Consider the following 13875-nt stretch of genomic DNA (forward strand, 5'->3'; position numbering starts at 1 on the left):
ACTAATGCCCTTGAGTTCTGATTTCATTTTGTGTGGATGACTCTATTCCTATGGGGCGACATCTCTAAATGATGATTTCAGGGCTATGTGGCTGAGGTGCTAGTATTCAGGAAAGATTGTCATACTATAATTTTAACTTGCTTAGCATGTCATGGTGTCTTTATATATTAAAATATTATTATTTTTGTCTTCTTACAGGTTCTTACAACTTTGGAACATTTGGAAAAAGTTAGCAGCTTTCAGGAGTTTGTACAGATCTTCAGTCAGTTTGGAAACGAGATGGTAGAATTTGCCCATTTGACAGGAGACAGGCAAAATGTAGGTTATAAATGCATTGCAATATTCGAGGCAACTGATTTTTTGAGATGTTATTGAACCTTTTTCAACTCTCAGATCTTTAAAGTGTTTTTATGCAATGAAAGCACTATAAAAGTACAAATGATAATTTGTGTTGAATTTCTTTTTCCATTGCTTTTCATCAGCTGTTGCAGTTCAGCCAAATTCTTTGCATTCTGGCCAAATTTTGCCCAGAATCATTTTTAACATGGCTGGGTCCAAAACTTAAAACATGGATGGGAATTTTTCTGAAAGAGATTTTCTCCATTCACAACGGTTCTGAACTGTACCCATGCCACCTAACTGGTAACTATCAAATTATCTGCTGGAAACCTCCCCAGTATATTCTTCATACGAGTGAGTTGTAATATAAATTTATTGCCCATGTATTTCTTCCTCTTTTGTTGACTGTGTTCATATGTTATGCATACTGCAGGTTTAGATTTTAAATAGTTTAACTTTTTTCATCTTTTTTTATAATAACATAGAAATGTTATTATAAAAAAAGATGAAAAATCTTACACTATTTTAGTCCTTGTGTCCTGGGAAAAATTATTGAAGGATGTTAGCTATTCTCTTGCTTTTATGGCTTAGAAGCTATGGAAGTTAAATATTTTTTTGAAAATCTGCATGTGTGGCATGATGTTGAAAACATACAAAGGCTCCTTTATGAGTGCTAATAACTGAGCCACACCAAAGCTGTTGGAATAAATTTAATTTATTTTGATGAGAGATCCTCTCTGGAAATATTAAAGCCTAATCACTATGTCTCCAGTCACCACTATCTATGCTCATTCAACTTGAACAGTTGATTTCAGAGTTATACGAGTGGATCTATGAAACAGAACTCTTGCAACCATGACTGCCAATGGAACTTTCAAGGTACAGGTAAATCAGCCATAGGACCTGTTTAATGTACTAATACATAGTCTACATTTTCATGATATTCTCCATAGTGATTTCTGTGAATGTGCACCAGCAGAATCCGATTTAAACTAGATAATATTGCCATCATACTTTCATATAAATTCAGCCAAATTGTTTCAATAGATTAGGGAATTTTCAATCCTCATTGTGTCCAGCAATAGTTGTATTTTTGTCATTAAAATAAAATGTAACAGGCAGCATCTCTGGAGAAAATAACAGTAATGTTATTGAATGTCAAGATATGGTGCTTGGAGTCTTGTTGGAGATGTTTCTTGATTACTGCTTATGTGACACCGTTGCTACTTGCAACTTCTAACCCTCTGACTGCATCACAGAATTGCAGCATACATGCAAGGACTGTCTTTATTTCATGAGCTGTTCTGCATGAAATTAAACTTTATACAATTATCAGTTAACATCCCGTTTGAACCAGGCTGTGATGCAACCAGTCAGTGTGCTTTCCACCGTATACCTGTAGGAGGGTGGGGGAGTGGTCCTTCTTCTTCTTGCATTTGGCGTGCACAGCCTAAAGTTGCAGGACAACTTGTTCTATTTGATCTTATTTGATTGTGCACGTTGGGTTGATTGCATTAGTTGAAAACAGGGCGGACCACGTGAAGGTTGCAATCTCCCACCCCGGGGAGCGGTCCTGGCCCAAGGCGTCACTGACAAGCGTTCCTCCGGGAAGGGTCCTGAGCCAAACCATCTTTAGCTCCCTCATCGACATATTCAAGGGAGGGAATGCGGGAGTACTGATGGGGAAGCCATCATTACTTGCCCATCACTGTATGAGAGGCATGGATAGGGTGGACGGATAGAGCCTTTTTACCAGGGTGGAGTTGTCAGGGACTGGAGGATATGGCTTTAGGTTGAGAGGGTCAAAGTTTGAGGGAGATGTGTGGGACAGGTTTTTTTAGAGGGTGCCTGGAATGCATTGCTGGGATTACTGGTGGAGGCGGATATGATGTTGGCAGTTGAGGGGCCCTTGGGATCGGCACATGGTTATGCAGGGAATGGAGGAATGTGGATCAAACATGGATTTGTGCCTGGAAGGTCATGTTTGACTAATCTTCTTGAATTTTTTGAAGAGGTTACTAGGGAAATTGACGAGGGTAAAGCAGTGGATGTTGTCTATATGGACTTTAGTAAGGCCTTTGACAAGGTTCCTCATGGAAGGTTGGTTAAGAAGGTTAAACTGTTGAGTATAAATGCAGGAATAGCAAGATGGATTCAGCAGTGGCTGAATGGGAGAAGCCAGAGGGTAATGGTGGATGGCTGTTTGTCGGGTTGGAGGCAGGTGACTAGTGGGTTGCCTCAGGGATCTGTGTTGGGTCCTTTGTTGTTTGTCATGTACATCAATGATCTGGATGAAGGGGTGGTAAATTGGATTAGTAAGTATGCAGATGATACCAAAATAGGGGGTGTTGTGGATAATGAAGAGGATTTCCAAAGTCTACAGAGTGATTTAGGCCATTTGGAAAAATGGGCTGAAAGATGGCAGATGGAGTTTAATGCTGATAAATGTGAGGTGTTACACCTTGGCAGGACAAATCAAAATAGGACGTACATGATAAATGGTAGGGAATTGAAGAATACAGTTGAACAGAGGGATCTGGGAATAACCGTGCATAGTTCCTTGAAGGTGGAATCTCATATAGATAGGGTGGTAAAGAAAGCTTTTGGTATGCTAGCCTTTATAAATCAGAGCATTGAGTATAGAAGCTGGGATGTAATGTTAAAATTGTACAAGGCATTGGTGAGACCAAATCTGGAGTATGGTGTACAATTTTGGTCGCCCAATTATAGGAAGGATGTCAACAAAATAGAGAGAGTACAGAGGAGATTTACATTGGAAAGCAACTGCCCACATATTGTAGGATGAGAGTACACAGAGAGAGTACAGAGGAGATTTACTAGAATGTTGCCTGGGTTTCAACAACTAAGTTACAGAGATAGGTTGAATAAGTTAGGTCTTTATTCTCTGGAGCGCAGAAGGTTAAGGAGGGACTTGATAGAGGTCTTTAAAATGATGAGAGGGATAGACAGAGTTGACGTGATCAAGCTTTTCCCTTTGAGAATAGGGAAGATTCAAACAAGAGGACATGACTTCAGAATTAAGGGACAGAAGTTTAGGGGTAACATGAGGGGGAACTTCTTTACTCAGAGAGTGGTAGCTGTGTGGAATGAGCTTCCAGTGGAAGTGGTGGCGGCAGGTTCGTTGGTATCATTTAAAAATAAATTGGATAGGCATATGGATGAGAAGGGAATGGAGGGTTATGGTATGAGTGCAGGCAGGTGGGACTAAGGGAAAAAAGTTGTTCGGCACGGACTTGTAGGGCCGAGATGGCCTGTTTCCGTGCTGTAATTGTTATATGGTTATATGGTTAAATGCAGGCGAAGTTGATAAGTTTTACTTGGCATCATGTTTGACGCAGCCATTATCAGCCAAAGGGCCTGTTCTTGTGTTGCACTGTTCTTCTGATCTAATTGTGGAGGGAAGGTTTTTAATGGTGCAGCAAAAGACTGGGTTTCAAACAATGCCCAGAGGAATTACCACAGTAATGCCCGAGGCTGTGTTTCATTGACCTTCAACAGCCATGAGCATAATTAACGAGCAGAGTGTTTCTGCTAATTGAACTCATTTAGATACAAAGGAAGGTTTATAAAATTTAATATGAATTTTTTTTTAAATCTAGCTAAATCAGAGAAATTAGTAAATAGTTCAATATAATGTTTTCAGTAATTTAAATTCAGGTCGACACATTTATTCAAACAATTATTAAGGGAACTCCAGTGTTGCACAAGTTCAGATAATGGAAAATCGCCCTTAAGGAATTCACAAATCACAACTAAAAAATAGTCTGGGTCCGCCGAACCTCGCCGCCTCACCGGCCATCCGCTGACCGGGACCTCCTACGCTTTGCCCGCTGACCCAGACGCCACTCCCCGCGGGCCTCCACCATCAACTCTACCGCCACTCGCCACTCCACCGCTCTCCAGCAGGCCGCAGCGGTTGCCTTACCTGAGTCCCAGGCTCAGTACCGTACCTGAAGTCTCCATGCTGCAGACTCTGACATCACGGGGTCTAACTGTGCTGGGTCCTAGTGCTCCCCCCAGACACAGGGAACATCAGTGGTTGTTCCACTGGGTCTTCCCCTTCCCCCTCAAACCATGTGACCCCAGCTCTTCCCCACCCACACTATAGTCCTCATACCTCCCTCCTCCCTGACCACCCACCATCCCCCCCCCCCCCCCCACCAGACATCACATCGGCCCCAGTCCACTCACTTGCCTTCCTCCAGCCCCAATCCCCATCCTTGCCGTGTGTTCACCATCCCCCCTGACCTGCCCCTCTCGGATACCGAACGGTCTGTCCTCAGCAGAGGCCTCACCTTTGTTCCCCTCCGTCCCCACCTCAATGAGTTCCGCGTTCGCCACGATGTGGATCTCTTCTTCCGTCGCCTACGCATCAAAGCGTTTTTCCATGGGAAGGAGTCCTCGCCCCCCCAGTGATGACCCCTTCTCCCGTTTCCAACGGACCCCCTCCTCTTGGACTCCCCCTCATGACCATCTACCGGCTTTAGATCTTTTTATTTTAAACTGCCGGCGGGACATCAACCTCCTCAACTTCTCCACTCCCCTGTCTCACTCCAATCTCTCCCCCCCCCCCCCCCCCCTGAAGGTACAGCCCTCCACTCACTCTGCAACATCCCAGACTGGGTGATCAAACCTGCCGACAAGGGAGGTGCCGTGGTAGTCTGGCGCGCTGATAACTACAAGGCTGAGGCCACGCACCAACTCTCAGACACCTCCTCCTACTTATCCTTGGACCATGACCCCACAGAGGAGTACCAGGCCACTATCTCTAGCACCATCACTGGCTTCCAGCTCCCTGCACTCCCAAGCCTCCAACCTCATCGTTCCCCAGCCCCGCTCAGCCCGATTTTACCTTCTCCCCAAAATCCACAAACCTGACTGTCCTGGTAGACCCATTGTTTCTGCCCGTTCGTGCCCCACCGAACTCATTTCCAAATACCTTGACTCCATCCTATCCCCCCTGGGTAAATCCCTCCCTACCTATGTTCAAGACACCTCACACACTTTTCGTCTCCTCCATGACTTACGTTTTCTAGGCCCCCATTCCTTCATCTTCACCATGGATGTCCAGTCACTCTACACCTCCATCCCCCACCAGGAGGGTCTTAAATCCCTCCATTTCTTCCTCGACCGGAGAGTCAACCAATCCCCATCTACTGATACTCTCCTCCGCCTAGCGGTGCTGGTCCTTACCCTTTTTGTTTGACTCCTCCCATTTCCTCCAAATCCAAGGCGTAGCTATGGGCACGCGCATGGGCCCCAGCTATGTCTGCCTCTTTGTAGGGTACGTCAAACAATCCTTGTTCGAGGCGTACCATGGCCCTATCCCCGAACTCTACCTCCGCTACATCGACGGCTGCATTGGTGCTACCTCCGGCACCCATACAGAACTCACTGACTTCATCCATTTCACCACTAACTTCCATCCGGCACTCAAATACACCTGAACCATTTCCGACATCTCCCTACCGTTTCTAGACCTCACTATCTTCATTGCAGGTGACAGACTACTAACCGACATCTATTATAAACCCATTGATTCCCATGGCTATCTGGACTACACTTCTTCACACCCTGCTTCCTGTAAGGACTCCATCCCCTACTCCCAATTCCTCTGTCTATGCCGCATCTGCACCCAGGATGAGGTGTTCCAAACCAGGGCATTGGAGATGTCCTCATTCTTTAGGGAACGGGGGTTCCCCTCTTCTACTATAGATGAGGCTCTCACCAGGATCTCTTCTATACCCTGTAACTCTGCTCTCACTCCCCATCCCCCCACTTGTAACAAGGGCAGAGTCCTCCTTGTCCTCACCATCCACCCTACCAGTCGTCACATACAACAAATAATCCTCCGACATTTTCAACACCTCCAACGGGATCCCACCTCTGGCCACATCTTCCCATCTCCTCCCCTTTTGGCTTTCTGCAGAGACCGCTCCCTCCGTAACTCCCTGGTCAATTTGTCCCTTCCCACCCAAACCACCCCCTCTCCAGGCACTTTCCCTTGCAACCGCAGGAAATGCTACACTTGTTGCTTTACCTCCCCCCTTGACTCCATTCGAGGACCCAAGCAGTCTTTCCAGGTGCAGCAAAGGTTTACCTGCACCTCCTCCAACCTCATCTATTGCATCCGCTGCTCTAGATGTCTGCTGCTCTACATCGGTGAGACCAAGCGTAGGCTTGGCGATCACTTCGCCCAACATCTCCGCTCGGTTTGCATTAACCAACCTGATCTCCCGGTGGCTCAACACTTCAACTCCCCCTTCCATTCCGAATCTGACCTTTCTGTCCTGGGCCTCCTCCATGGCCAGAGTGAGGCCCACTGTAAATTGGAGGAGCAGCACCTCAAATTTTGCTTGGGTAGTTTACACCCCAGTGGTATAAGCATTGACTTCTCCAATTTTAGGTAGTCCCTGCTTTCTCCTTCTTTCCCCTTCCCTTCCCAGCTCTCCCTCAGCCCACTGTCTCCGCATCTTCCATTCTTCTTCCCACCCTCCCCACTCCCACATCAATCTGAAGAAGGGTCTCGACCCGAAACGTCGCCAATTTCCTTCGCTCCATAGATGCTGCCTCGCCCGCTGAGTTTCTCCAGCATTTTTGTCTACTAAAAAATAGTTGATTGGAAACTTGCACCATAACTTCATTTTGGAGACTATTGAAATTCTGAGCATGTTCTGCTCCGTGGTTATCAATTGCATCCATAGCAGAAACTCTGTGGAATATGTTTAATGTGGTGGATAACAACGTTTTCAACGATAACAGCGATAACAACAGCAATTGGCCAACCACTTCATCCTACTTTCAGAGCCACAAATAATCAGTAGATGCTGACATTTCCGAAGTGCTTTGCTAATGAGTCAGATGTGTTCAGTTTATTTTGGGACTCCACTTAAATTCACTTGGTACTAACTGCTTACCAATAATGTGGTATATTGTTTTGAGTTTACAACACAAAAGCTGCCCACTTATGCATGATCGTTCTCCACACAATCTTCCTCCCACTCTGCTTGCTTTATTTCTCTTCAGAATTGGTTCCTTTTCCTTTCTCCCACACGCAGTTATATTCCAACTCCTTATTTGCACTTGCATTAACCTGCTCCATTTAATGTTGTCATTTTGTAAATCATGTTAAGTAAAACAATCAGAGATAACTGTGGATAAATTGCTTTAAACGTTTGAATATTGGGGATTTGAAATAAAAACTAGAAATATGTTATTAGGAAGATAAATAGAATTGAAGCTTATCAGAAATATTCTAGAAAGTCATTGACACATTTCACTTTCCACACGGAGTGTTTCCAGAATTTTCTTTTTAAATTTACAATTACATTTGATCCTCCTATTGTATGGTCCCAAGCCATTCACTGTACATAAAAAAAGTCCTGCATTATAGAAATCTGTGCCTAAAAGATTTTTTGTTATTTAATAAGCTAAGTGCAAGTGTGATGAAAATTCAATGTTAATAAGTGTGATAAAGGTGGTGAAAATTAAACATTGGTTTCCAGGCAGCTAAGTGAACTTTTAGGTTACTTAGGTTATTTTGAAGTGTGCTGATATATATGAGTTTGTGTCCAGTTTAATTCTACAATTGAACCCCTATTTAGCTCAGTTGATTTTGATAATATGTTCAAATTATTTCAGAACAACAGCTTTGATTCTGTTCAGATAAGTTGAATATGGGAAAAGTCTGATCCAAACAAAATAGGTATCACAGGAAAATAGGGCAGTGAGCATCGTAGAGGGCGGTAGTCCCACTGGAACCAGTTTTTGTGCATTTTGTCTCAAGAAGATCAAATATGAGAATATAAAATTCAGAAAATATAAAGGGTGTATTCCTTACAGCTGGGCATTCAAAGTATAATTGAACTGCTCACTATTACGAGTAATCTTGGAGAAAATATGAATGCTATAGGGAGGAAATGAAACATTCCAATCATATTACATTGAAAAGCAAACCTTAGATGACACAGTGGGCAACATTTGCAGATGGCTGCATTCTTAGTATCTTAAAGTGCTTCTTTTTGTATATATGATTCTCATTTAACAAGCTAAATGGACATGTTGCATGGCAACTGCTTAAACACGTATTGCAGGAGGAAAGGCAAAACATTTAAAATAAGGCAGGTGTGAGACAAGGTTACGTGCAGCAATACATAGTAATGAATTATGTATTACCACAAACATTCATTATTAAGTCAGGACAGCTGAAGTGATTGAATGTGCATTGGGATGCCACCAGCATATTGATACTGATTTATTTTGTAGAATTGTAAGATGATTGATTTAGCATCCTCAAAGTAACTATCATTCGTAACTGTTGCATCTGTTCATGTGGAGGAAAAGGAAATGAATGTCCTGTTTGGAGCTCTTAAGGTTGATTAATTTAACTATACAGTTGTGAAGTGTGCTGCGCATTCCACATTTTGTAATAATATTTTATTAAATTACTCTTCGGGGTGTTATAAAAAAAGTACCAAATACAAAAATATGTCAACTAAATAAAACAATGCCAAAATGCAATATAATTGATTGACATTGTTCTGTAGTGAGTATAAGCATAATTATGTAACAGTGTTATGTTGTTGTGTTAGTTGGATCAAGCAGCTACATTTCTCCATTACTCCCCTTTTGGCTTCTTTTCATCTATTTGTCCACATATTTGCCGATGTAAACTCCCTCATCTGTATCCACCTATCCCTTGCTAGCCTGGATCCCGTCCCCACCTCTTTTCCATCTTTCTCCCCCCCTCCCGACTACAATCAGTCTGAAGAAGGGTCCCAACCCAAAACACGGTGGTGCAGCGGTAGAGTTGCTGCCTTACAGCGAATGCAGCGCCGGAGACCCGGGTTCGATCCCGACTACGGGTGCTGTCTGTACGGAGTTTGTACGTTCTCCCCGTGACCTACGTGGGTTTTCTCCGAGATCTTCGGTTTCTTCTCAGACTCCAAAGACGTACAGGTTAATTGGCTTGGTAAATGTAAATATTGTCCCTATTGTGTGTGTAGGGGATCGCTGATCGGCGCGGACCCGGTGGGCCGAAGGGCTTGTTTCCACGCTGTATCTCTAAACTAAACTAAACTAATCACCTATCCATGTTTTCCAGAAATACTGCAGAGTTTCTTCGGCACTTTGTATTCCAGACAAATTTATTGATTGGATTGTTGTGATCAGGAAAACTGACATGTAGACTTAATTTTAATTCAGCATGTAAAACAATTAAAACTTAGAGGGTGGGACAGAGAGCAAATATGAAGGCACGTTTCGGACAAATGCATGCACCATGGCATTAATAGTGCTGGATTTCAGTTAACTTATTATTAACGGTGGTTTGACCAATGTAAAATGTATGTAGGGTGCATAATTTCTAAATTGCATTGTTTTTATCCAGTGTGTAGAAAGTCCAATAATGTAGGTGAATTGTAAATTTATTTTTCAGGAATGAGGCTGAGATAAACTTTAACAAATCTGACTGGAAACAGCTACTTGAAGGTAAATCAGTGTAGAGCAATGGAAGCCATTTCAGAAGGAGGTTTAAAGAGTTTACAGAAAACATGTTTCCACCAAGATAAAGAGTGGAGATGACTAATCCAAAGCTTAAGAATACAAAGTACATCGAGGGAGAGATGTAACCTAAAAAGGGAAGCTTACATCACACTCCATGAGCTTAAATCAGCAGAAACATGAGAGGAATATAGGAGTGAACTAACAAGGGAAATTCAATAGTGAAGAGTGTTTTATTGTCATATATCCCGAAATGGAACAATGAAATTATTACATGCAGTAGCAGCACAGCAGGTTTGTAATTTGGAAAATAATTAAGAGAGGGTGTATAATTAGATAACATTTAACATGTTTTTTTTAACATTTAACTTGTTTTTTAAGTGCATGAAGGGGAATACAATAATGGAATGGGATAGGCCCACAAGAGACCAAATGGGCAACTTATGTTTGGAGATGGAAGATGTAGGTCTCAATGAATAATATGTGATTGAAATTTACTAAGAGGTGGACGATGCTAATATTGTAATTAGGATTATTATTGCCAGGTGTACCAAGGTACAGAGAAAAGCTTTATTTGTATGTTATCCAATCTGATTGGGTAATAAAATTACATCAAACCCAAGTACTGTAGGTTGCGCAAAGGGAAAGATGCAAAGTGCAGAATACAGTTCTCAGTTTTGTAGCGTAATAGTCCCATATACCAAGTTCAATACCCGTTGCCCTTGAGGTGAACTGGACAGTACTCTAGCTTATGAAAGGATTGTTCAGAAGCCTGATAACAAATGGGAATAAGCAGTTCCTGAATCTGGTGGTGCTGTTTTCAAGCAGGGAGAAGGAGAAATTACCGGGATGGGACATATATTTGACTATGTTGGCTGCCTTAGGCAGGTCATGTGAAGTGTAGATGGAGTCAATGGTGGTAAGTCTGGTGTTTGTGATAGACTGGGCAACATCTACTACTCTCTGCAATTTCTTGTGGTCTTGGATAGAGCTGTTCCCAAACCAAGCTGTGATGTAATCTGACAGTATGCTCTCTATGGTACATCTATAGGGGTTTGTACGAGTCTTAGGAGATATGCTGAATTTCCTCGGCTTCCTAAGGACGAAGATGTGTTGCTGTGCCATCATAGCCATCACATCTATGGTGTTGGTTCCCAACAGATCATTGGAAATATTAACACCAAAAGCTCTTAACCCTTTCCACTTTAGCACCATTGATGCATGTACCACATTTCCTGAGTTGATAACTAGGTCTTTTGTCTTGTTGATGTTGAGGGAGATGCTGTTGTCCTAACACCACATTACTAAACTCTCCAGCTCCTTCCTGTACTCTGTCTTATCATTGTACATGGTCCAGCCCGCTACAGCGGTGTCATCTGCAAAAATGTAGATGAAATTAGAACCGAATTTGGCTGCACAATCATGGATGTGTAGGCAGTAGGGGGCTGAGAACATATCTTTGTGGGGCACTGATGTTGAGAATTATTGTGGAGAGGTATTGTCATCTATCCTCATTGATTTTAGTGTCTGTGGGGCAGAAAGTTGAGGTGTGAAGTCGAGATGTAAACTTTAAGTTTGTAAAGTTTAAGTTTGTAAAGTTTAGAATGGGATGAACATATTAAAAGAGGGAGTATTAAGGTGTTTTATTATCTGTGAAAATGACAATTTGCTGGGCTTATTCCCCTTACTATTGGAAAAATTGAAGAAAACTGCAGAGGTTCAAACCAGCATTTTTTTCAATCCACCTCAATCATTGTACTGAACTGAAAGGATTGGAGAACCACTCACATTGTGCTTTCCTTTAGAAAGGAACTGGTAAACAAATTGCAGGCCAGTTATGTGTGAGACTTCAATAGTGGGAAAATTACTGAATTCCATTGTTCAGGGTTAATAGAAAAGCACTTCTAAAGATACAGGTAAATTTGAAGCAGTCAGCAAAGATTTGTTCAGGGATAGTAGTTGCTGGCTCTCAATGTAACCTTCTGACGTGGTAACAAGGAACGTTCATGAGGGCACTGCACTTGATATGGTCTATGTCAACTTCACCAGGGGACGCAAGAAACCGCAGATTCTGGAATCTTGAGGAAAAGGCAAAGTGCTGGAGGAACTCAGCGGGTCAGGCTGCATTTGCTGACCCGGAGCCTCTGCCCATTTACTTTCACAGATGCTGCCTGAGCACTTTGTGTTTTGCTCAACATTAGCAAGGCTTTTGACAGTGCCCTTCATGTTAGCTGTTCAAAGAAAGCCAAAGCCCATAGAATCTAAGGAAGATTGGCTATTTAGATTCAAAGTTGTTTCGGGAACACAATGCAATGGGTATTGGTTGGCTTTCACAAATGAAAGGCTGTTATCTGTGGACTTCCCAACGGACTCACTACTTGGCAATATTTTTCTGTAATATATATTAGACCAAAATAATAGGAGGCATGATAAAAAAGATTCTAGATAACATAAAGGTACTCGACTGTGGTGAGGAAAGCTTTTGGACTGCATGCAAATGTAAACAATGTGGCCAGTAGCGTAGAAAATAATTCAGTGTTGTGAAGTAATGCATTTGGGAATGGGGATGCACACAAAATGGCAGGATATTGGGTGGTGTGGAGGAGCAGAAGGGCCTTTTATAGTATCTGACAAATGATGTTTAAAGGTAGCAAGCGATATAGGTGAAGTGATTAAAAAGAAGCGGTGGGTAGCTTACTGGCGAGGCATAGAGTAATTAGAGCAGGAAGATTATGAAGGGACTGTAAAATATTAGTTACGTCACAGTATAATTATACCGTTTTGTCACTAGAGGTAAAATTTGGTTGCATTTGAGAGCATGCAAAATAAAATTTATAAAGATATTGCTGAATGGAAATATGGAGCCTTGAGGAAAAAATTAATATTACAGGATTGTTTTATTTCAATCGGAGGAAGCTAAGGAAACTTAATTGAGGTGTAAAGAAGAAGGGCTTATTCTCTTAGCAGAAAGTTGAAATGCAAGGGAGTGTTGATTTAAATTAATTGGTTGAAGGTCTTGATGAAAGATGGAGATATCTTTTTTCCTCATCCACAATAGATCCTGAACATTATTTGAAGCTTTGTAGAGGGGAAAACACTCATCACATTTAAAGACTTACATGGAGAGCTATGAACTGGTAGAGGTGGGACGAGGTTGGATTGTGACCCTTGTCTACTCCACCCCAACATTTACTACGAGCATAAAGTGTGGACAATAGACTATAGGTGCAGGAGTAGGCCATTCGGCTCTTCGAGCCAGCACCGCCATTCAATGTGATCATGGCTGATCATCCCCAATCAGTACTCCGTTCCTGCCTTCTCCCCATATCCCCTGACTCCGCTATTTTTAAGAGCCCTATCTAGCTCTCTCTTGAAAGCATCCAGAGAACCCGCCTTCACCGCCCTTTGAGGCAGATAATTCCACACACTCACCACTCTCTGAGAAAAAGTGTTTCCTCGTCTCCGTTCTAAATGGCTTACTCCTTATTCTTAAACTGTGGCCCCTGGTTCTGGACTCCCCCAACATCGAGAACATGTCTCCTGCCTCTAGTGTGTCCAAACCCTTTACAATCTTATGTTTCATTGAGATCACCTCTCATCCTTCTAAACTCCAGAGTGTAGAAGCCCAGCTGCTCCATTCTCTCAGCATATGACAGTCCCTCCATCACGGGAATTAACCTTGTAAACCTACGCTGCACTCCCTCAATAGCAAGAATGTCCTTCCTCAAATTAGGGGACCAAAACTGTACACAATACTCCAGGTGTGGTCTCACTAGGGCGCTGTACAACTGCAGAAGGACCTCTTTGCCCCTATATTCGATTTCTCTTGTTATAAAGGCCAACATACTATTCGCTTTGTTCAAGAAGGAACTGCAGATGCTGGAAGATCGAAGGTACACAAAAATGCTGGAGAAACTCAGCGGGTGCAGCAGCATCTATGGAGCGAAGGAAATACACAAAAATGCTGGAGAAACTCAGCGGGTGCTACACAAAAATGCTGGAGAAACTCAGCGG

The 13875-nt window shown here is 42.6% G+C and overlaps 1 protein-coding gene across 1 annotated transcript in view; it reads left to right on the forward strand.

Moving 5' to 3' along the window:
• The window catches only part of ctnnal1 (catenin alpha like 1), a 319864-nt gene that overhangs the window by 219971 nt on the left and 86018 nt on the right, over positions 1 to 13875 (forward strand). Inside the window, exon 4 of the mRNA XM_033012208.1 lies at positions 199 to 318. Coding sequence (XP_032868099.1) covers positions 199 to 318 — 120 coding nt within the window. The remainder of the gene's footprint in view (positions 1 to 198; positions 319 to 13875) is intronic.

This window comes from Amblyraja radiata, chromosome 2 (assembly GCF_010909765.2).
Source record: "Amblyraja radiata isolate CabotCenter1 chromosome 2, sAmbRad1.1.pri, whole genome shotgun sequence".
Taxonomy (NCBI): Eukaryota; Metazoa; Chordata; class Chondrichthyes; order Rajiformes; family Rajidae; genus Amblyraja; species Amblyraja radiata.